Source organism: Manis pentadactyla, chromosome 10 (assembly GCF_030020395.1).
Source record: "Manis pentadactyla isolate mManPen7 chromosome 10, mManPen7.hap1, whole genome shotgun sequence".
NCBI lineage: Eukaryota > Metazoa > Chordata > Mammalia > Pholidota > Manidae > Manis > Manis pentadactyla.
In genome coordinates, this window is record NC_080028.1 from 71,327,215 (window position 1) to 71,352,468 (window position 25,254).

The 25,254-nt window shown below is 37.0% G+C and overlaps 1 protein-coding gene across 4 annotated transcripts in view; it reads right to left on the bottom strand.

Annotated features, from left to right (window-relative positions):
• The window catches only part of MRTFB (myocardin related transcription factor B), a 226,708-nt gene that overhangs the window by 82,917 nt on the left and 118,537 nt on the right, over positions 1-25,254 (bottom strand). Inside the window, exon 1 of one of the 4 annotated variants that reach the window (XM_036917863.2) lies at positions 716-4,916. The exons of the other annotated variants lie outside the window; for them this stretch is intronic. Coding sequence (XP_036773758.2) covers positions 716-836 — 121 coding nt within the window. The 5' untranslated portion in view covers positions 837-4,916. Of the gene's footprint in view, positions 1-715; positions 4,917-25,254 lie in introns of those variants that run through there. 4 annotated transcript variants of the gene reach the window in all.

The window sequence follows — 25,254 nt, forward strand, 5'->3', positions numbered from 1 at the left end:
CTTGCCATGCGTCACTGTGCCAGGCAGAGGCCAGCAATGCCCACACCTTTGGCCATTTTCTAAAATCAATCAGTGAGGTACCTAGGCAGTGGCCACTAACAATAACTGACAGTATTCTTAAACTTATTTTTTGCTTTACTCAAAAACAACAAAACTGTGCAAATGCTTTTAAAAACAAAACAAATTGATGCAACATGCATTATAACCAGGTAAACCAGTCATTTAAAGATAATTAAGAAAGAGCAGTTACCTTCCTGGTTTTAAACAATAAAAACCATAAACATGTTAATTGGAAAAAAATTAATTTTCCTGGAATTGTGTTTGTAAGCCTAGAAGAAGCAGTATTCTGAACACTGAATAATATTGAAAAGGAAATGGCCTCTCCTAAGGTAGGAAGGGGGATACCAAAAACATTGGAGAACATGAGAAGATATACAAAATGAACCTGGAAGGATTTCACTGAAATGATGACTGGCTTCATAAGTCCTCTTACCGTATTAATTACTGCAAAATCCCTAGAGTTCTATTAGTTAATGAATCTTTAGGAAGGCTACCAAGAACAGCATTCAGCTTTCCTTTCAAAGAACTTAACTGTGTAGGGTACATGAGTGAACAGAGGAAGCAGACACACAGCATGGGAAGCAGACAGAGCCTTGCAGCCTAGCTGATGGCAGTAGGAACCTGGGGTTTCGCCCAGGTCCACGGACACACTGACCTTCCTTGAGACTTTTCTGGTTGCTCCCCTCGTGGCATTCCTTCTCTTTTAATGGTTCGAGATCCCCAGCAGTTAAAATCTCTGGGAAGCCCTGTTGCAGCTTCTTGGAGCTATCGATCATGGTGCGCGGCTTCCGCAGACAGGCAGCATCAAACAGGAGAAGAGCGCAGTGTGCCTAACAGCAGAGGCTGGCGCTCAGCACACGCTGGTCCCGGGTCCTGGGTGCCTGCTCACAATACTCCAATCACGGGGCTATTATGTCTTTAAGCAGCCAAAGGCAGCCATTACCCTTTAGTCCCCAGCCTGACCTGCAAATACACTTCTGCTGCTGAGAGCCCTAAACCCTCTCCCACATTGGGAGGCAGACCCACAGAGGCACGATGCTGAGATCCCACCCCTTTTCCCAGCCAGCCCCCTTTCCCTTGCCGTTCTAGCTTCCCCCGTACTGGGTACTTCAATCTGCAGCTTGATGGTCCGAATCATCTGACAAACACTGAGTCAAGCAGTTAAAAATAAATCCTGCAGTTGTTAAAAGAGAAGACTTTGCTGATCCCTAAGAAGACAAATTGCTTACTGTGGTCTCTCTCCCGCTCCCTATAAAACACGGCCGCAGGCTGTGGAAATACTTTCTATCAGCCAGACAAGCACACTCATTACTCATTAAGTTCTCCAGCTAAACAAACTGCAGTCTCGGGCATCTAAAGGGGGTCTTATCTCAGCAAAGGCACCACGCTGAACAAACATGCTACCAGCATATCTGGATACAAACAGAGGCACTACCAAAGGTCTTCTGTGGTGTGCTTTTTGCTGCGTCCTGCTCTCCCAGGCAGAGCCAGCGCTCTTTGTAATAAAGAGTGTACGCTCACTGCCGCTTTCCGCCTTCTCCGGTTCAGACCGGAGCTGCAGTTTTGCTTTGCGCCACTAGTCGGCCGAGAGAGTTCACATCGCCATGATTGTTCCCAGGAAAAATCTCCCACGTATTAAAAGCAGAGACACTCAGTGCTTCTCTCTCATACCAGATTCAACCAGCATCAGCCCAAGTTTAATGTCACATGAGCTATCAAAACAGGCACCTCGCCTGCAAGTCACAGATTGCGAGCCACTCGACACAGAGGACGCAGTCCGGTGGGAATCCCTGTGTGTGGCGATTCCAGGCAAATGGAGACATGCTTGTTTTCATACACACCGAACGTGTATGCCCGGGGCGGTAGCCAAAAGAATCTTATCTTTTAAAATGGTTCAAAGACTACTCGTTTGCAAAGACCTCCTGTAAAACCCGCTAGACGTTCTAAGAGCAGTAGACTGAATCCTTAGGGGTCTGAGCTGTTCACTGTAACCAAAAGCTAGCAGAGTTCCTGGCACATTAGTTCTCAATAAATACTTGTTGCTCAATTAAGTGAATGAATGAAAGCAGAAGAAAGTATAAAAGGAAAATTTCTTTTGCTAATACTCAGAATTTTAAAGAAGTCCTAGGTCAATATCCAAGAATCACTCATTTTAGATGAACAACTGAATGGTCTCTAAAGGAAGCATGTTCTCTTTAAAAGAAAATACACACATACATTTTGAATGTGACATGATCGTGCTAAGGGATAATTAAGGGCTTACATTTTTACAGCCAGAAAAATCAATATTCTCTTCACCACTTAAACAGAGATGAGGACTAGATGATTCTGTGCTTTGTTCTGGTTCCAAGGCAAGTGTGCACTAAACCCACGCTGTTCTAGGAAGATAGTTATCTGCCCTTCCCCAACCTCGCTCAGGAATGGGATTACACGACACATGACATGCTTCTTGTCATCTGAAATTCCTTCTGAAGCAATTTAAGCCCATTGTTGGTAGGCTAAACCCCGCAGGAACAAACAGCGATCCTCTTATCACGCTTCTCAAAAATGCCCTGAAATGCTAGGCTATTATTTCGTATCCTAAAGCCTTTATTCTTTTGGATGTTCCTGCACCTTTAAAGGTTTAAGAAAAATAACCATCATTTCTTGAGAACATACTTAAGGTTGGTCACTTTATTAGGGGTTTTGTGAAACTGACCTCATCTAACCCCTAAGAGCCTCTTGTGATTACTACGAGTATTTGTACGCTGCAGACATTTCACAGACCAAGATTGATGCCGCAAAGCTTATAGCGGCAGGCCTGGAGCTGAACCAAAGTCTTAGCTCCTCAAAGCCCAAGTCTTTTTTTCTACTGCATGGTAATGCCTGCTGTCTTCTAGGATATGCTCCATTTCCAGGCTTTAGTTTGATCTTGGGACAGGTTTAACAGCAGAGGCCGTAATTTTTATGGCCTCCCAGTAATTCTACTCCTGGGGAGGGAGAAGGAAGTCAACATAATCACACCAGAATACTCTTATGAAAGCACTTTAACTTTTCCTGAAATAATGAGAGAAGCTGCCAACTTTATTCAGTGCTTTTAATGTGCCACAGTCTAAGTCCTTTTCATATATTATCTCACTTATTCTGTTGACAGACCTCTGAGTTCAACAGTATTATCTTAACTTACAGGTGAGAAAACTGAGGCCTAGAAAAATCACTTTGTCAGAAGTCACATATCTTATATGTGGTCGCTGGGATTCCAAACAGGCAGTTTGATTCCAGGGCCTACGTTCTCAATTACTTTGTAAAAAGAACAACTAGAACAATAAACCCCAACATTCTCTTTTTCAGGATGCTGCTTTTTAAATCCTGCCCAACTGTTTCTGAGGCCACAAGTTTAGAAATCTGAGTAGATACACAGTTTTATCCCAGTCACTTAAAATTCTTTATTGGCGCTGTGTGTGTGTGTGTGTGTGTGTGTGTGTGTGTGTGTGTGTGTGTGTGTGTGTGTGTGTGTGTGTGTGTGTGTGTGTGTACTGAGTGTGTCAAGTGTGTTAAGAAATAAAACAGTTCTCTTTTAAGAATCCTCTGTAAGCTTATTACTTTTCTTTCAGATGAACATAAAACAATTTCAATAAGGAGATGCATTTTCCTGCTGTAGGTTTATGTCAAATGTGTTGTCTCTATAGTTTTGAAAGGAAATAATAATTTCTCTAGTGGTGAGTATGCCTGAAAGAACATTTATTTCTCTACTTTTAAAAATATGAAATAATGCCACACTCAGCATTTTTTCCTGACCCATGTGGGATCAGGCCCTGCCATGATGCTTCTTTGCCCTAAGTGCTCTGGTATGTGATTCCTGCAAACAAGGACATTCTTCTACACAGCCACAATGTAACCATAGTGAACAGGAAATTAACACTGATACATCACTACCTCTAAGCCACAGAGACTGTTCAAGTTCCACCGATTGTTCCGACATCCTCTATAGCCAAAGGGTCAGGATCAGGGTCACGTACAGCACAGAGTTATCAAGGCACTTTAGCTTTCCTCCATCTTGAACAGTTGCTCAGTCTTTTTTGACTTTTTCTTTGAAGTGTGAAGATTACAGTAGGTCAGTTATTTTGTGGAGTCTGTCTGATGTGTTTCATGATTAGATGCAGGCTTTGGCAAGAACACCACAGAAGTAATGTATTTTTTGCATCCTATCAGGTACTGCACAAATTCAATTTGTCTTATAACTGATGATGTTTACTTTGACCAAGATGGCATTGGCCAGGTTTCCTCTTGATAAAACTAGGTTTTCTCATTGCAGTTAATTATTTTGTGGGGCCAAGTTATTTATTACTATGATGATTGCCAAATAGTGATTTTGAAAATTCTTTCATTCCTTCTACATTTATCAGTAGCACCTCCTACTGTAAGAAAAAGAGTTCTCTTTTTCTCTTTATCTGGGTTATGCTGTCTATTAATATCAGCATGGACTCATGAATTCCTGTTTTATTCAGGGGCTTATAACATGTTCCTACCATTATTTATGTGATGCCCAAATCATTCCATATTTGGCCAGTGGGAGTCCCTTCAGATTGACTTGTTTCTTACTGTCATGACCCCATCATTTCTTGGGCACTTTCTTACTTTCTGGTACAAGATGTTCCAGGCCCATCTTTTACCCTTCCCGCTCCCCTGACTAACCAAAAGGTTGGAATGCGAGGTGTGTTTGTTGCTGTTTGGGTGTTACTGCTCTCAGGCCCTCTGTAGACAGAGTTAGGGAGATTGTCTGCGAGTTTATGTGTGTGTTCACACACACACACACACTCTTACATATCTCTATATTAACAGATGTAAATACAGATCTGTATTTAAGTATGTACATCTATACTTATTTCTAAGTATAAAACCATGAGTTTTATCCTGAAGCCTCCACTTCCAATCCAACGCCACAGGTTCATTACCATTTTCTCCCCTTTCTGTATCTGTAACACCTTCTCCTGCAGCAAGCCTCTTGTCTCCCATGATCTCTGCCACCCCATTCATGGAGACCCTGTTCATCCCATTACTGTCATTGCTGTAGCCAAACCCTATCATGTCTTCTCCTCCCACGTGGACTCTGAACCTACAGTGGACCGCTGCCCCCACTCCCACAGGGCAGTTGCCATGCTCAGCCCCCCATCATATCTTTTGGATTCAATTAAGGCTGGGAGGGAAGTAGACATGAACTGCTTCCCAGCAGATTTGCCCACGTTCCTCCTCACCACAGGTGCTACATCATCTTCAGTGTTGTTCGGCTCTATTGTCATGAGTGACATTTAACTTCCAATGATAGGCAATTAAAGTCACTTTGGCTATGATAAATCTGCTTCCACAGTGTTTGTATGTACACACACTCAAAAAAGCTGTTTTAGTATCAAAGAGAGTATCACAAATCAAGTTAATTTTCCCACTACCACAAGCACAGATATTTAATAAGCGTGAGAAAAACTGTATGGCTTGGCAACTAGGAACAATCCAAAAAAGGCTTCAGGGAATCAGGACAGAAACAAACACAGCTCAAGGGACATAAACACAAAAACTTGGCAGAGTCAATTTATGCTTACAAAATTGCTGATAAAAAAGATTATTGTTGTGATGATGCTGCATTTCAACAAGGAAAAATCTGAGAATATTACCAACTGGGCAGTGTTTCACCGATGAGAAAACATTCAAAGGTAATAAATAAAATAGTAACAGAATGCAAAGAGATCGCCCAATATTGACTTGTGCTTCACTGGCATTCTTTTTCTTTTTATTGAAATACAGTTTATATATAATAGCATATTGGTTTTAGATGAGCAATTTAGTGATTCATCGATTATATACATTATTAAATGCTCACTGTAAATGTAGTTACTATCTGTCACCATACAAAAGATACAATATTATGAGCTGTATCCCTATCTTATACTTCCATCTGTGACTAAATTGTTTTATAATTTGAAATTTGTGCCTCTTTATCCCCTCCCTTCACCCATTTCACCTAACTCTGCCCCTCCATTCTCTGTGTTTATTAAGACTACTTCTGTTTTGCTTTTCAGATTTCACATGTAAGCAAAACCATATGACACTCATCTTTTTCTTACTTATTTCATTTAGCATCATAACTTCCAGGTCCGTCCACATTGTCACAAATGCCAAGATTTCCTTCTTTTTTTATGGCTGGGTAATATTCTATTGCTTATGTACCACATCTTCTTTATCCATTCATCTATTGATGGGCACTTAGGTTGCTTCCATATCTTGGCTATTGTAAACGGTGAAGCAATAAACATAGGGGTTCATACATTTCTTTGAATGAACGATTTCATTTTCTTCAGGTGGGTTTCCAGAAGTGGAATTGCTGGTTTCATTCTCTTGCATGTGGCTGTCCAGTTTTCCCAGCAGCATTTATTGAAGAGACTGTCTTTTCCCCATTGCATATTCTTGCCTCCTTTGTCATATATTAATTGGCCATATAGGTGTGGGTTTATTTCTGGTCTCTCTATTCTGTTCCATTGGTCTATGTATCTGTTCTTGTGCCAGTGCCAGATTATTTTAATCACTGTAACTTTGTAGTATAGTTTGAAATCAGGGACTTTGATACTTTCAGCTTTGTTCTTCTTGTTCAAGATTGTTTGGGCTATTCAGGGTTTTTTATGGTTCCATACAAATTTTAGGGTTATTTGTTCTAGTTTTGGAGAAACTACCATTGATATTTTGATGGGGATTACATAGAATCTGTAGATTGCTTTGCGCAGTGTGGCCATTTTAACAGTTTCAATTCTTTCTATCCATGAGCATGGAATAACTTTACATTTATTTGTGTCATCTTCAATTTCTTTCATCAGTATTTTGTAGTTTTCAGAGCACAGGTCTTTTACCTCCTTGCTTAGACTTATTTCTAGGTATTTTATTCTTTTTTTGATAGAATTATAAATGGGATTGATTTGTTAATTTCTCTTTCTGTTAGTTCATTATTTGTATACAGAAATGCAACAGATTTCTGTATGCTGATTTTGTATCCTGTGATTTACTGAATTCATTTATCAATTCTAGTAGTTTTTCATGGAGTCTTCAGTGTTTTCTATATATAATACTGTGTCATCTGCCAAGAGTGACAATTTTACTTCTTCCTTACCAGGTGGATGCCTTTTGTTTCTTTTTCTTGTGGTGAGAGTAGGCATCCTTATCTTGTTCCTTGTCTTACAGGAAAAGCTTTTTAGTTATTTGCCATTTCTGGTAGCATTCTTGACACCGTATTGGGAGAAGATGCGCCCTTTCTTTTCATCTTTCACATCTTGGTGCTTTGTAACAGGTCCTTAAGTAGCCACTCACTGAACTAAATGAGGACCCATTTTAGGCCCTCCTTCACACAGTCTGAACCACGGTATTACAAAATTGATGTAGGTATAGTTAATTAGATTAGACGCACTTAGGGAGAAAACTTTCAATCCAGGTTATCCCTACATTTTTCCCCTAAGGAACCACATTTTTAGTAAAATACATATTTGATTCTTAATCTCTCCTTTTTAACATCATGAACACCATTATGAAATATATCTATAAATAGTTACTAGATGGCTATGGTAAATCCCAATAATTTAATAATTATTAAGCCAAATTTAATAATCCTGGTAATTTATAGTATTTAAAAATAATTTTTTAACAATTTTAAATATTTTTTTTTGTAAAAAAGGACAATTAAGGAGTGCTATCTTTGGAATTGGACAGCTTATCTTAAAAGTACTTCATTTTTGTCACTTTTTATTTATTTTATTTTCTCTATTCTTTGGCCTGGGAGTTTTGTGCTTTCTGCCAACATCCATGAAACTGTGACTAACTTGTTAGCTTACAAATAATGTAAAATCCCAGACCCCTTCATACTTCTTGAAAATTGTTACATTCTACAGATGAAAAAATTCACAGCTCTCTCCAGAGCAGAGATCTCCAAGAGTAAGTTAGGTCTTTGAAGGGGTTATATGAACCTTCCCATCGGATTGAGTGCACTATTAATTTTTCTATGCCCAAGTGCTCTTACATACTTGCTAATACAATTTTTTAAAACTGAAGTATTGTTGATAGACATATTATGTTGGTTTCAAGTATACAACATAGTGATTCAATAGTAACAAACATTATTAAATCCTCACCCCAACTAGTTCAGTTACTATCTACACAGAAAGATGTTACAGAACCACTATGTTCTCCATGCTGCACTTCCATCCCTGTGACCAACTTATGCTATGATTGAGATTTTTGTGCCTCTTTATCCCCCTTATCCACCCCACCCACCTTTTATTACTTTTTAAGTATATGGATAGCAAACATACGGTATTTCAGATATAAAGAGATTAACAAATTAACCCCTATGGAAACCACTGTTTCATGAGGAAGTATACATTTTTCTGATGTTTCTAAGATAGTAAGACTTTTAAAGAATATCAATGGTTTGAAAAATTAAGTATTGTAGCATAACTGAGCACTACAACAGGGCAAAACAGCCTAATAATCTGTGTGATTTCTGCTTATTATAACCTTTCATCCTAGAATACAGGTGTGTCTGGCTAGATGACACCCACCCTCTTGTGTTTCCTTTATCCTCTGAAAATGTGAACTGCAACTGCTGGCAACGTTTTCCAGGATTGGAATTTTACCATTAATGGCTTGCTGATTAACCTCTGCTTAGACCAAAGAAGAGAGCTCCCTATAGGATGGGGCAAGCGGTGGGTGAGGCAGACACATGCATCATAGCCCATTCTCAGTCCAGTCGGCAGTTATAACAGTGTCTCCCAGTCCAAGTACTGCTCCCGTATGTGAGTGGCCAGTGCCATTTGTCTCCCAAGTTTTCAGTTTGGATAATCAAGACAAGACAGAATACACTTCATCAGCTTTTAAAAAGTCATTTGAATTCTTCCTCTATTTCTAAGCTTTGTAAAATAATTAATATGGATCTGAATTTCATTAGCTTTGTACATTTTGGTAAATACTATGCAAAATTGCTTCTGTTTTGTAGCTGTGAAAATGTTACTAAGCACAAGTTTATACTTCATTCATAAGTCAGCAACATTATACTAATAAAAATTAAGCCATCTACTAATGTTTTAAAGGTTCTATCCATTTCCTAAGCTTGTGAAATACCACTTCACCGTGTAAGTCAGAGGGTGAGAGGGACCCATGTACTATGTTGCCTGGCTTCCACAGCATTATCATGAGGTGGGGACCATCCGGTGCCTCTGTCCACCTAATCTGAGTGGGTATCCTATTTTGCCATTTTGGGAGTCCTGACAAAGGTAGAGATAACCCCAAGCATGGCTTGGAGGCAGGATGACTACCAAAATCCAATATAAAACCATGTCATGTTTATGTCTAATTTACTCTTCTTTGAATTAACTGTCCACTCTTCCGAAACATTACCATTTTTCTCAAGAGCACACTACATTACCATCTTTGTATTTTTCTCAGCAAGTAACTTGGGCCCCTAGATTTACTCATATTGAAGTCTTAAGACATAAGCTCCACTCCACCTTCCTGCTCCTGTTCTACCTCCTGTCTTTGATGAAGAAGTTGACTCTTTTTCTTGCCAAGGGGAATCCATATTCTTTGTTTAGGACTATAGTTCCTTCCCACCAACTTAGAAAACTGTCATCAATAAATTGCATATACTTCCTTATCAGAATCCTTTTACCTGCCAAGATATTTGTATTTCCCCTTGGACTCTGCTTTTTTCTAACCTCATAAGATTTTGGATATTTCTAAATGCTCTCCCTTATTAACCTCGACCTTTGCACTGGCCATTATCCTTTAACTCTGAACATCCACCCATGCATACATAAACCCATACTCTTTCTGGATCATGCACTTCTTGCTTCCTAAATGGCAGTTACTAAATGAGTTTTCCTTCTGTAGTTAAGATACCCTTGGCTTAAAGATTTTATAATACACTCAGGATTAAATCATCTAAAATTTTGTAAGATGTATCTTTGCTTGACTTTGATGGAAAAACAAAGACAAAAAACTAAAAACAAAAAAGCCAATCCCAGCAAGTAATGGGCGAGCCTAGACCTCAGGTTGGTCCAGCTCCAAACAATGCACTTAAAAACCAGTTCATGCTGTCTTACTCATCCTTGTACTCCCAATGCCTGGGATACTATGACTGCTCAGTTAATGCTGTTTGAATGAACAAATGAATAGCACTTATTTTACCAAAACTCATCTGCGCCTCTCCCCTATCTACCTAATTCTGTCCGTGTTTCTTAGCTTGGCATTCAAAGCCATCAATGCTTTGTCTCCTACTTTCCTGAGCAGTGTTATTAACCTCTGACATGTTCCCTATGCTTCAGTTAAATTTAACTACTCAGTATCCCCTAATGCACTCTGAATTTTCCTTGTCTTTACTCAAGTTCTTCTGCCTGAAATTCTGTTTCTGATTCCACTCATGGAAACTGTATTCAGGCAATCTTTAAGAACTAGTTCCAGGATTAGTCACTTTCAGAAGCTTCCTAGGATGTTTCAGCATCCCCAGGGAGTCAGGTCTTTTCCTCTCCACACTCAGAACACTCATAATACGGTCATGGGGGACTTAGTGTTCTGTGAATGATGATGACGACGACGACGATGAGGGTGGTCCCTGGAGTTTATAGGTCGCTTACCACGTAGTGGCACACTGTACGTATACAAGTGCTACATGCTTTACCTTCATTTACTCAGTCTGCTCTTCTCAATAACTCTGCTACTACCTCCACTGTATAGCGAGGCACTGACAGCTTAAGTAACATCCAAATACACAGCTTTTAAGGAAGAGAGGAGAGATTTTTAACCCAGGAAGAATGGCTTCAGTCTGCTAGCTTTTCTCAGTGGGTTCTGAGAGAGAATTAGGCCCTAACGCCCAAAGGCGTGCACTATATAGAGTGAATTAACTTTTCTCCTGTGTTTCTACAAAGGTATTAGCTATGTCATTCTTGGGAGAATTGAGGAAAACAGTCGCTTTAATCACATTTGTAGGAAATAATTTTCTCACAGACCCTTGGTTGAGAAAGACTAGATGCTTTTAACTACTCCTCCAGGCTTTCTCTCAAGGCCTGTCTAGAACTTTTCTTATTCCTGATGTCCCCTCCCCATTTTAGTAAATTTTACAATCTTCAAAAGGTGGAACTGCATCTCTTTTACCTTTTTATTTCTTATGGGATCTAGTTCAGTGTTTTAATCATGTTCACATGGTCAGTTTCTCTTCAACTGAGCAAGTCCAGGCAAGATGATAAGCATCTTCCTTACAATCAACTAACTAAAACTACCTGTTTCATTTTTTTTGGTTGTATCTGACATTTAAAAATCAGTGTTACTGAGCTAAAAAAAAACAGTAAGATACATCCATTTAAAGTGAATGATATGGTAAGTTTTGGTGGAGGTACACACCTGTGAAACTGTGGTCGCATTCTGAGACACGGGCCATTTTCAGCATTCCCACAAGTTTCTTCTTACCCCTGCTTTGCAGTGCATCCTGGCCACACTCAGCCTCGGGTAATCACTGATCTGCTTCCTGTCACTGTAGATTCGTTTGCCTTTTTTAGAATTCCAAGTAAATGGGATCACACAGAAGTAGTCTTTTGTGCTTTAGTCTTTCACTAAGCATGATGGTTCTGGGTTCATCCACGCTGCTGCATATATCAGCAGTTGGTCCCTTTCTACTACTGAGTAGTAATTCCTTGTATGGACAGATCACATTTTGTTTATCCATTCGTCTACTGATGAACAGTTGAGTAGTTTCAAGTTTTTAGCTACTATGAATAAACCTGTTAAGAACATTTATCTATAAATCTTTGTATAGATATTTATACTCCCTTTTTTTTTTTAAGATAATTATTTTTTATTGAAGGGTAGTTGACACACAGTATTATTACATTAATTTCAGGTGTACAACACAGTGATTCATCATTTATATACATGATAATTCTAGGTACCAGCTATCACCATACCAAGTTGTTACAATATTTTGACTATATTCCTTATGCTATACATTACATCCCGGTTACTTATTTATTTTACAATTGGAAGTGTGTACTTTTTTTTTTGTGAGGGCATCTCTCATATTTATTGATCAAATGGTTGTTAACAACAATAAAATTCTGTATAGGGGAGTCAATGCTCAATGCACAATCATTAATCCACCCCAAGCCTAATTCTCATCAGTCTCCAATCTTCTGAAGCATAACGAACAAGTTCTTACATGGAGAACAAATTCTTACATAGTGAATAAGTTACATGGTGAACAGTACAAGGCAGTCATCACAGAAACTTTCGGTTTTGCTCATGCATTATGAACTATAAACAGTCAGTTCAAATATGAATACTCATTTGATTTTTATACTTGATTTATATGTGGATACCACATTTCTCTCTTTATTATTATTATTTTTAATAAAATGCTGAAGTGGTAGGTAGATACAAGATAAAGGTAGAAAACATAGTTTAGTGTTATAAGAGAGCAAATGTAGATGATCAGGTGTGTGCCTGTAGACTAAGTGTTAATCCAAGCTAGACAAGGGCAATAAAACATCCACGTATGCAGAAGATTTCTCTCAGAACAGGGGGGGTGAGGTTCTAAGCCTCACCTCTGTTGATCCCCATTTTCTCACCTGATGGCCCCCCTGCGACTGTGCCTGTCTTAGGTTGTTCCTCCCTTGAGGAATCTTACCCGTCTCTGGCTAACCAGTCATCTTCCAGGGCCATACAGGGAAATGTAAAGTTGGTAAGTGAGAGAGAAGCCTTATTGTTTGAAAAGGTTAGCTTTTTACTTCTTTGCATATTTATGCCCTGTGGCTTCTATGCCCAGCATTTGTCTTGAGGTATCTTTACCACTTGGAGGAGTTATGATACTCGGTAAATTCAATATGAGGCACGAATTCTATTTAGGGGTTGTAATTAGGAAGGAAGAAGAAAAGCTATAGAAGTAGCAGGTGGAAGAAAACATGGGAAGATTGATTATTTCTTTGACATATCTTCTTGCAGTATACTCCCTTCTTTTGTATAAGAGCTCAGTCATACAGTAGATTTATGCTCAGCATTTGAAGAAATTATACTTTTTTCAATAGGACTTTATTGGCAGCTTTATTTGTAATGGTCAGAAATTGCAAATAACCATCACACATAGTACTGAATAAATAAATGCTGGTGCGGCCACACAATAGAATACTACTAGGCAATAAAAAAGAGTAACATATAACCATGTGGATCAATCTCAAAAGAATTTTGCTGAATGGAAGAAGCCAGACAAAAAGAACACACGTGACAAAGAAAGACCTCTTTTAGTGCTAAATGCCATGACCAGTAATGAGAATATGACACCGTACTTACACATAAAACAATACAACTACCGTCAGAAAACAAAAAGGACAGAAGATGCCATGTGACACAGTCAGAAACACACAAACAATAGGAAGCTCTAACCTGTCACTCTCATGTAAGACAGATGAAGTAGATGAAAAGTAAGTAGGGGTATACAAGGCCAAAACAGCATGATCAGTAAGAAGATCTTATCAATATACAGTGAACTTTACACCCTGATGATAGAGAAGACACCTTTTTAAATCTACACAGAATACTCAAAAAACAATCACATGCTAGGCCACAAAGAAAACTTCAGCAAGTTCCATAAAGAAAAAAATATTATACTCAATGGAGTAATGCTAGAAATTATTAATGAAGTGGAGAAACTAAAAAGGCCTGTCTCCCTGGAAATTAATAACACCTTCTATTAACTCAAAGAAAAGAGTAAAAGCACAAACTGAAATAAGTGCAGAATTTATAATGATAATAATAATTGGACTTCATGGCATATGTTTAAAGCCGTGATCAGAGAAAAATTTAAAACTAAAACTCCCTGTATCAATAAGAATAAAAGAATAAAAGCAAACTATGTGCCTCAGAGGAAAAAAGATTAAAAAAAAAAAAACAAGGAGTAGAGCCCCAGAGCCCCATGCAATGATATCATAAGGTCTGTCTTATGTGCAACTGGAGTTCCAGCATGTGGACAAAGAATGAGGCAGAAAATTTATTTGCAAAAAGTAATGCCTGAAAATTCCCCACATTTGATGAAATACATTTACAGATTCAAGAAACCTGGCAAACTGCAGGTAGGATAAATTCAAATACATACAGAAATCAATAGTCTGAAGCCTGATAAAGAAACAATAAGCAGTTAAGAGAATATAATAGAGAGAACTCCACCAATAATAGCAACAATGAAGAGAAAAACTCAGGAATAAACTTAATAAAAAATGTGCCAAATTCCTGAAAAACACAAAAATAGGCTTGAACAAATAGGAAAATAGTCCTTGTTCTTGGATAGGATAATACAGTTCATAAAAATATCAGTTTTCTTAAATCAATATACAAATGGAAAACAATCCCAATAAAAATCCCAAAGAGCTTTTTAACGGAGCTAGACAAGCTGATACAAAAGTTCATCTGGAAAAAATAAGAACACCCAAGACAAATCAAGAAAACACAGAAAAAAAAGCACTATATATGGGAAGGAGAAAAAGCCTTATTAGATAAAAATAAACAAGTGTATTAGGGATAAAAGTGTTAAAAAACAAACAAACCCATGAGTATTCTAAGTATATATTAATGGAAGCCTTCTAAAACCTGGACATAGGGAAAGGTTTTCTGTGACCCCAAATCCAAATGCAATAAAAGAAAAGACTGATAAATTCTGGCCACATTAAAACAAAAACACAGAGGTGGAAGGGCTAATTTTGCCAGTACATAAATGTCAGGTTTAATTATCTGGCAGAAATAAACATATAATTCACCCTCTCCTCCAAAGAAAGATCCTGAAATGATCCTTACACATATGAAGAGATGTTTAAACTTACTCATAGCTGGAGAAATCCAATTAAAATTACAACCAAGTACTAGATAGCAAAAAGCTATGATAATACATTCCTGTTGGTGAGGGTATGGTTGAAATAAACATGCTCATACATTGTTGACTGGCGTGCAAGCGGGTACAACCCCTCTGGGAGAGGAATTAGGCAATACCTAACAAAACTACAAGTGCATTTACCTCTGTTTCAGCTACCTCAGATCTAGGAATCTACCGAAAGATACAACTCCAACATTATAAAATGGTATATGCCAAAAGTTATTTACTGCAGGACTGTAATGGCAAGATATTGGAAACTTAAAATGTCCACGTACAGGAGACTGTTAAATAAATGATAGCACGCCCATACCATGGAGTACTACACAGCTGTAAAAAGTTGCAAGGAAGATCTCTATGAACAGATACGAGGTAGTCTTCAGAAGATGTAAAGCAAAAACTGCAAAGCATAAAACAGTATCAATGTTCCCTCTTTTGTGTGAAAGAAGGGGTAATAAGAAAATATTCTTAGAGCTGTTTATTTGAGGAGAAAAAAAATGAAAGGAGGGATAAGTCAAACACTAATGAGATGACTCCCTTCAGTGGGTGGGGAGGCAGGGAATGGGCTGGAGAGAGGTGGGCAGCGACCCTTCTGAGGACATACTTTTTTTGTATACTTTTTATTTTTGGAAACTTGTTAATAAATCACATACTCAAAAATAAGTTAATGAAATCTGCAATGATGAGGGAACAACCAAATTTGAATACAAACACAGTAAGTGAACCCAACAGTATTTCAAATAAATAACATGGACACACTGAAGGGGGATAGAAGCAAACTTAGCAACTCTGAATACAACAGTTTGACTATATACCCTTGGGCTAAAGACAAATATTCAACCCTACTTATTAGCAAATATTTTTTACACAGCTTTATTGAGATATAATTTATAGACCATGAAGTTCACCTGTTTAAAGTGGAGCAGACTATTTTTCACAGTGGTATGGGTTTAGCAATTCCAAAACTACTTTTATGTGGTTCTGTAATTAAACACATGAGAGAATACACTGCAGATGAAGGGAACAGGGTTTCTCACTGTCAGACAGGGGAGTTACCAATAGGGAAGGTCAAGGCTAGGATGAACCCTGCTATGCTGGGTTGAAACTGGAGGTATCAATAAGGATGCCTGATTTTTAATATACACAGTGAGACAGGTGGGCAGGAATAGATATAGATGCATGCATGTGGATTTGCATAAACACATGTGTTTTCTATTTCTCTCTACTGAAAGGATTTGGAAGCAATGAACACACCTAGTTCCCAGATCTTGGTTTATAAATACCCCACTAAAATGAACTCGATTTCCTAGGAGAAATGGCTCATTCCAGGGCTAGGGCAGAAAAGTAAAAGTTAAGTCTGGACTATCATGCTGTGTCAGAAAACAAGTAAGTACTCAAAGAACGGGAACCTACCAATAAGTCACAGAAGCCAGCTTGGAGGAGCTTTAAGTAGCCATATCTAAGGCAGTTTGGGTATCAAAATAAATAATAATAGCAACAGAATTACTACTAAATAGTATTACTCACTAGTAAGTAGAATAAAATAAGACTCCATGAATCTATACAGATAAAAACGAATAAAGGGGGCAGAAAGGAATGCCTGTCTTTAAAGTAGAATGTCATCTAATAAAGGTGAGGAATGATGGAATTAGAAAATAACCACTTAGCAATCACCCTCATAAGTGTTTTAGGCAAGAATTACCAATGGATGGGAATGTAAGCTAGTTCAACCATTGTGGAAAGCAATATGGAGGTTCCTCAAAAAACTCAAAATAGAAACACCATTTGACCCCGGAATCCCACTCCTTGGAATATACCCAAAGAATACAACTTCTCAGATTCAAAAAGACATATGCGCCCTTATGTTTATCGTAGCACTTTTTACAATAGCCAAGATATGGAAGCAACTTAAGTATCCATCTGTAGATGAATGGATAAAGAAGATTTGGGACATATATACAATGGAATACTATTCAGCCATAAGAAAGAAACAAACCCTACCATTTGCAACAACATGGATGGAGCTGGAGGACATTATGCTCAGTGAAATAAGCCAGGCAGAGAAAGACAAATGCCAATGATTTCCCTCATTTGTGGAGTATAACAATGAAGCAAAACTGATGGAACAAAATGGCAGCAGACTCACACACTCCAACAATGAACTAGTGGTTACCAAAGGGGAGGGGTGTGGGAGGGCAGGTGGGGAGGGAGGGAGAAGGGGGCTGAGGGGTATTATGTTTAGTACACATGGTGTGGGGGATCACGGGGAGAACAGTGTATCACAGAAAAGGGACATAGTGGATCTCTGGCAACTTGCTGCACTGATGGACAGTGACTGCATTGGGGTATGGGTGGGGACTTGATAATATCGGTAAATGTAGTAACCACATTGTTTTTTCATGTGAAACCTTCATAAGAGTGTATATCAGTAATAACTTAATAAAAAATTTAAAAAATTCAAGAATTACCAATGGATACTAAAACTATTTAGTGTAGATGGGAGTTTGATGAGTAATAAGATATTTATATAATGGCAAAGTATTTCCTCACAATATACTAACTACAAAAAGAAAAATAATAATTTACAGTGGAGACACCAGGAGGACATCACCTTAACCCTGTGACCAAAGTTATCACCAGTAATGGGTCAAACTGATGTCTTTTGCCACTGAGAAGAGACAACATCACTTCTGTGGTGTTCCCACCAAAAAAAAAACCAAAAAACAACCAAAACATAAACTAATCATGAGGGACCAAGAAATGATCCCAAATGTATGGTCATTCCACAAAATAGTTGGTATATACTCTTCAAAAATGTCATAAAAGACAAAAAAGGAAAATGAAAGAGTAAGACTACAGAACTCTTCCATTAAAAAAAATTTATGTACATACAATAAAAGGCATAAATCTTAGTGAACATGAATTTAGTGTCGATGAATTTTGGCATGGGTGTAAACTCATGTCACCACCAACCAGATCAAAATACCAAACATTCTCAGAATTGTTCCATTTGAAAGGAGATGGAGACACCTGACTGTTAAATGCAACATGAGATCCTAGACCAGATCATGAAACAGGGAAAACACACTGTTAGTTCTTTTGATAAAGGATATTATTGGGACAACTGGTATAATTTGATTATGGTTTGGCGTTAGTAAATAGTACTGTGTCAACTGTTAATTACTGATTTAAATAATTGTACGGTGATTGTGTATAAGAATATCCTTCTTATTTTTAGGAAACGTACACCAATGTGTTTAAAGGTAAAAAGGCTACATGTCTACAATTTACTCTCACATGGGTCAGGGAAAAAACACATATAGACAAGAAAAGGGCATGATAAGCAAGTGTAACTCAGACATTAACATTCAGGGAATCTGGATAGAGGAGATACAGGAATTCTTTGTATTGTTTTTGCAACTTTCCAGTAAGTCAGAATTATTTTAAAACAAAGTTTTAAAAGACTCATTGAACTGTACATTTTAGGTCACTGCATTTCCATGTATGTAAAATATAATTAACTTAAAAAAATTTAATGACAAAAATTTTTCGAGTAGTTAAGAATGCTGTGAATGCTGTCAAACATTGCCAATAAGAATATAAATTGGTATCACATTTCTAGAAAACCGCTAGAAATAAGTTAAAGAACCCAGAAAGAGGTCTAAACTCTTTGACTGTAATTCAATATGTACAACTTTGGTCCAAAGAAATACTCTGGAATATGTATATACATGTGTGTGTGTGTATATCTATATACACACACAACTATTTATGTGCAGTGCTATCCATCCCAACATTAACTACCTCAGCAAAGTCCAGGATATGATGTAATTGTTAACCAAAAAGGGATAATTAAATTATGGCACATATATAATGATATCTTGTACAGCCACTAAAATAATGGCTTCAAAACTAAAAAATAATTATTGGGTACTTACAAATGAGCCAAAGAAGTAAAAAGTGATTTTGTTTTCAGAGGAATATTTAATAACACAGAAAAAAGTTCACTCTAAGGGTGAGAAAATGAGGCCATAAAAATGTATGTTCAATAAGGAATATAGTCAAAATATTGTAACAACTTGGTATGGTGATAGCTGGTACCTAGAATTATCATGTATATAAATGTTGAATCACTGTGTTGTACACCTGAAACTAATGTAATATTGTGTGTCAACTACCCTTCAATAAAAAATAATTATCTACAAAAAAAAAAAAAATGTATGTTCAATATGGTCCCACTTTGTTTTTCTAAAAATTACATGAATGAAAAAAAAGATCAGGATTAAACACTCTGGTAGGACTAACAGTTTGACTTACATGTTGCATTTTTATCTTTCTGAATTTTAAAAACGAGCATGCATTATGTTTATGATGAAAAAAGACTAAATCCTAATATTTTCTATATTAAAATACCTTGAACTGGTAATCTAAACTGTCTCCTCATAGTAACCGCCTATATGTATTTCATTTAAATTAATTTTAAGATATTATAATTCTAGATAAGTAAATACATGTCTCTATTATAAAAAGAAGCAAGACTGCCATAGAGAAAGTACTTAAGATTTCAAAACATTTCTACAGAGTTAAAATTGAGAAGAAATGACTAATTTATTTCATCAGATCTGTCGACAATCATTATATACTGACTTTTTGCAAAACATATTTCTTACCTCATGTGATTCTGATACTGTTCTAGGAAATGACTCTGATATATTACCCACTATCGTCATTCTTTATTTGGAAAATAAGTTATGCCTGACGTTTCTTTTAAAACATTAAGAATGAAGCCATTTGAAAAGAATCAACAAGATAAAAAAAAAACTTAACTGCATAATAAGGATTCCACCTAGTTTAATGTCTGAGGGACAGATGATCAAACATACTACCAACCCAAAGCCACATTCTAGTAAAGCATTCTGATAATGCAATTAGAGAAAAATGTTTTAATGAAGAGTCTATGATATAGTAACAAGCATTCCAGAATTTCTAACAACAAGTTAATTTATAGTATGAGGACTTCTGCCATCTCCCAAACTGAAATTCTCTTTTATCATGTAAACACACTTCTATGAACCACTCACATAAAGGAAACTGCATTTTAGGCATAATATATAAATGAGACTAAAGTTCATTTTAGCTCCTTTATCTTGTAAACTAGAAACAATTCAATAGTAATAATGACTATAGTTCTCTACTGAGCACTAGATACCGTAGACACTATGCTAACAACTTTGCATCATTTCATTCAATGTCCTTAACAACTCAACAGATACATACATTTATTGTACTGTCATCCCAGTTTACGGTGAAGAAACCAAAACTGTGGTGAGGTAACCTGGGATTCTTTGGCTCAGAGCTGTCTGTGCCCAAAGTCCATATTCTTAGCCAGGGTACATCTTAAGACTTTACATGAGCTAACTAAATATGGAATATTTTAGCAAATGGAATTAAAATGTTTTAGTTTCAGAAGTAGTAGTGTATTATATGCAAAGATTTTAATCTATGACAAAAATAAAAATGATTTAAGTGTCCAAAAGTGAGGATCTGGTAAACGGAACTATATATGGTACACTCACTGAACTATATCTGGTACACTCACAAAAAAAAACTACAAAGATGCAAAATTGGGGGAAAAAAACCCAAGAAACAAATTTATATAAATGACATTTTAAAACCAAAACAGCCTACACAGAAAAAAAGATGGAGATACTACAAAATTTAACATTGATTATCTGAGTGGTGAGAATATATATTAACCTTTTTGCCCCTCCTTTTCTTTCTCACAAGTTTGCTGTAAGAATATATGAACATTTTTAGAATCAAAATCAAACTACTTTTAAAGCACTAATAGGCTAAGTATCTAAGTACCACAAAAGGACCAAAGGGGAAAAAAAAAAGCAAAACCAAGAATGAGAAGCACAAACCACGAATGCCAATGAAAATACTTTGCATAAACACGGATGTTAGCTTACTCACTCATGTCTGATCGTAACGGTTTCTTTTTCACAGTATTACGTTTGCTGTGCTTTTAATTTTTTCCCTAAATATTTTTGGAAACATGAAGATTTTTTTTTAACCTTAAAGGACATTACTTCTATGTTAACTTCAGAGGAGTTAGGAAGTTTCAAAGAGGAGGGTGAGAACTTATAAGGAGGAGGAGAAAAACAGGAAAGGAAATAGGAAATAGCAAGGCAAACTTACCTAACACATTGTCAAGGAGAAACATTTTCTTAGTCACAGCACTAGAGACTATTTATAGACAGAATACAAATATGAACAAAAAAACTTTAAAAAGAAAATGAGAAGTGGGATATTAGGTATATTCAAACTGTATTAAGATTTTATACATGTATGAAATATTTAATAAGGACAGAAAAATCTTGGGAAATAACATGAAAAAATAACATCTCTTATTTTTATGAGAGTACATACAATTTTCAAATGAGCCAAGAATATTTTGGAAATAATCTTAAAATAATGGCAAAATCTTGAGTGTAGAGATCTGTAAAGCACTAGATAAACGCTGCTTAGAAGGATATTAATGCCACCAACTCCTTTCAGATGAGGTTCATTACCACTTCAGAACATTCATAATAACATGGACCTTCATAAGCATCATATAGCCTAAATAGATACACACTCTAGGGCCTAAGCATGGATTTTTTTTTTTCCAGAGTCTGGTGCTAGTACTACGAACCAGATGAGAAAAACAAGTCAATTTCCTAAGTATTTGTCAGCTTGGTGCCAGTCATTTTCAGTCACAAACGGCACGACTGCTGGAAGGAGGCGCTCCCTGGCTGCACACTAGGTCATACCTGAGCACTTACTTTCATGCATAAGCACTGAAACAAATTAAAGAAAACAGTATAATGTTCAGTAATAATACAGAAGCCCTATTTTTACTGGCAAAGAATATTTTTAAAAAACATGGTTTTTCTTGGGTTTCTTTACATTTGGTCACTCTGTTTCTATAGCAAATATACCACCAGTAACACCTATCAACGGCTGTGGAATGAGCTGAACTGTTGTTTCTTGAGAGAAGACATTGTAGCTTTCTCCCTTTGCAGCCCTAGCATTTAGCACAAAGTCCAATACTTAATAAATGTATATGCTACATCGATAAACAACCACAAAACACGTAAGGTCAAACCACATCACCAACAATGATGGTAATATAATGGCATCTACTGTTTTCTTTAAAACACGTATGTCTGCACTCACACACATGACCAAGCCATGTAGGCACAAACTCACTCTGGGAGAAAAAAATCCTTTTTTTTCTGGCCTGAATTGAGGCCTTTCAAAGAGGTTTTCACCTTCTGCTCCACAGAAACACAAGCTAATACGTGACTTCCTGCACTGATGACTATTGGTTAAGAAGGGTTATCAGGAGTTTACGAAGTCATCAGCAAAGCAGAGCAGAAAACAGTGTTTAGGTTGTAAAGTTGGAGTGGCTGAAATAAAATTTAAAAACAATTTCATTGACAACACTGTCAAAAATAGATTTCTGTGTAAAACCTCTATACTAAAAACTAGAAAACACGGATGAGAGAAATTAAGGGAGGCCTGCGTCAATGGGGAGGAACCATTATGATGGACCAAAGACATCAATTCACCACAGATTAATCTGTGGATTTGACACAATCTTAATCATAGTCCTGTTAGGTTTTTTTTTTTTAATCTGATTCTAAAATAGAAACAGAAATGCAAAGGATCTAGAACATTCAGGGTAATCTTGTAAAAGGACTTACCCTACCTGATTTCAGGACTGACTGACTGTAAAGCTACAGCAATCAAGACAGTGTAATACTGGCATGAGGATTAAGAAACAAACTGATGGAAGTGAACAGACAGCCGAGACAGAGATCAAATAATCACTGGATCTTAGACAAAGGTGCCAAGGCAATCCAAAGGGGGAAGGGGAACTTTGTAACAAAGGGTACTGAAACAACCAGACATCCATATGGAAAAAGATGAGCCTCAACCCCCACCTCACTCCAGATGTAAATGTTAATTTGAAGTATATCATAAACATTAAAATCAAAACTATAAAGCCTTTAGAAGAACATAAAAGAGAATACTTCCCTGGCTTGGGAGCCGGCAAAGGTTTCGTAGGACATGGAAAGCAATAATCATAAAAAATGATAAATTAGACTTAATCAAAAATTTAAACTTTTGCTTTTCAAAAGACACTTTAGGAAATGAATAAGGAAGCCACAGACTGGGAGAATATATATTTGCAAAACACATTCCTTGACAAGTGTCAAAGATATATGAAGAATTCCAACAATTTAATAATAAAAGGACAATTCAGTTTCAAAATGGGCCTAAGTGTTTGGGGCAGTACTACTCTTTTTTAAGGAATATTCAGAATCAGACCTGAGGGGGCCTATAATCTCAGAGTATAACTGGGCAGGGAAGGCAGGCAGTGTGGATCTAGGTGAAGGAACATGAGAAGGAGAAGCAGATAATTTGTTGTCAAAGTAAGGACATTTAAAATAAATACTGAACTCTAAGTTAATGACATACATGTTGACATCTTTAGGGAGATGTATACAGGGTACCTGCAATTTATTTTGAGACATGACACACACAGAAAAGGAAAGATGGATGATTTACACACAAGGTAAAACAAGCATTGTGTATTATTAACAGTAGAACCCAGGTGGCTCTCAGTAAAGTTCTTTTAACTTCACTATATTAAGTTTTCTATCATAAAAAGTTGAAAAAAATGTACAAAAAGTTTGAAAAAGCCTTTCACAAAGCCAACAAGCACATTAAAAAGTGCTTAATGTCATTAGATACCATAGAGATCCAAGTTAAAGCCAGAATGATACCACGGTGCACCCACCTGTGTGCTGAAGATGAAACAGACTAACTTTGCAAACTGTCGCTGAAGATGCAGCCCAACTACAACTCTCATGCATTATGGGGAGTGTAAAGTTAAACATCTGCTTTAAAAAAGGTCTGCGGATTTTCATAAAACTAAACAACAAACACCTAGCAATTCCTCTCCCGTATAGAAAAATAAATACTTGTACAAGAATATTCATAGCAGCTCTATTCCTAACAGCCCCAAACAGAGACTGTCATGTAGCCACTAAAAGGAAAATGGATAAACAAATTGTGATGCACCATGGATTACTACTAAGCAATAAAAAATGAAGTGCCGATGCACCATAAAATGAATCTCAAAAACATTATGCCAAGTGCAAGTAGCCTTACACAAAAGAGTACATACTGGATTCCATTTACATGAAACGCTAGAAAAGATAACTTGGGGGTGAACAAAAGCACAACCGTGGTTGTCTCTGAGGGGTTGAGGTGAAGACTGGGAAGGGGTATGAAGTTTCTGGGCTGACAGCAGTGTTCTCTATCTTGATTGACAAAGGTTTGGGGTGTATACATGTATGCAAAAACACATCTAATGGTGTGCTTTTAGATTTATGCATTTCATTACATGCACATAGTATATATATTTTGCCTTAAAAAATGTAAACTGCTTTTGAACTTTATGCAATGATGGACATTCTGAAGTGTTTAGAGGTGAAGCGAAATGATGTCCACAACTTTTTTTGAAGTACATGAAAAACTTAATGCATTTATAAATGGATACAGGATGTATACAGAATAAATGAAGTGTAGAAAAATGTCAATTATAGAGTCTGGGTGTTTATTATATGAGCACTTAGTGTACAAGTCTCTCAACTTTCAGTATGGTTGAGTTTTTTCAAAGTAAGATGTTGGTGAAAAAAACCCAGAAAACCCAGGACATCATCTGATTTCTGTAACCAGAGAGTTATATGTCATCCTATTTTTGTTAATTTTAAACGGTAAGATTGACATGCACACTTGGAAACAGCTGCTCTGTTCTGCACAGAAAGCAAATGCAACAATTTCTTCTTTCAAAGTTATTATGCTCTACTTATTTTCAATTATGGGGAAAGAGAAATAGAAACATTTGGCTCTAATTGCAGAAAACATGCCCTCTTCTCATTTCAAGTAGAACATTCAGAGAAGGTTAAATTACAAAATAGCATCTGAAAAACAGAGAACACTATTTTATATAACAAAATGTACTGGAACTGAGAAGATCCACATTATAGTAATCACAAATACGGGTTTAACACCCACGGCAAGACTGTTAACCACTTTACAACTTAGCGTGACCACTAACAGTGATTTACAGCCTGATGAAAGCCATTTCATGGTAGGTGCAAGAAGCAGGAGTGTTAGAAGATGGAGCCACACAGACAGGGCTGAGGAGGTAGGAAAAGGGA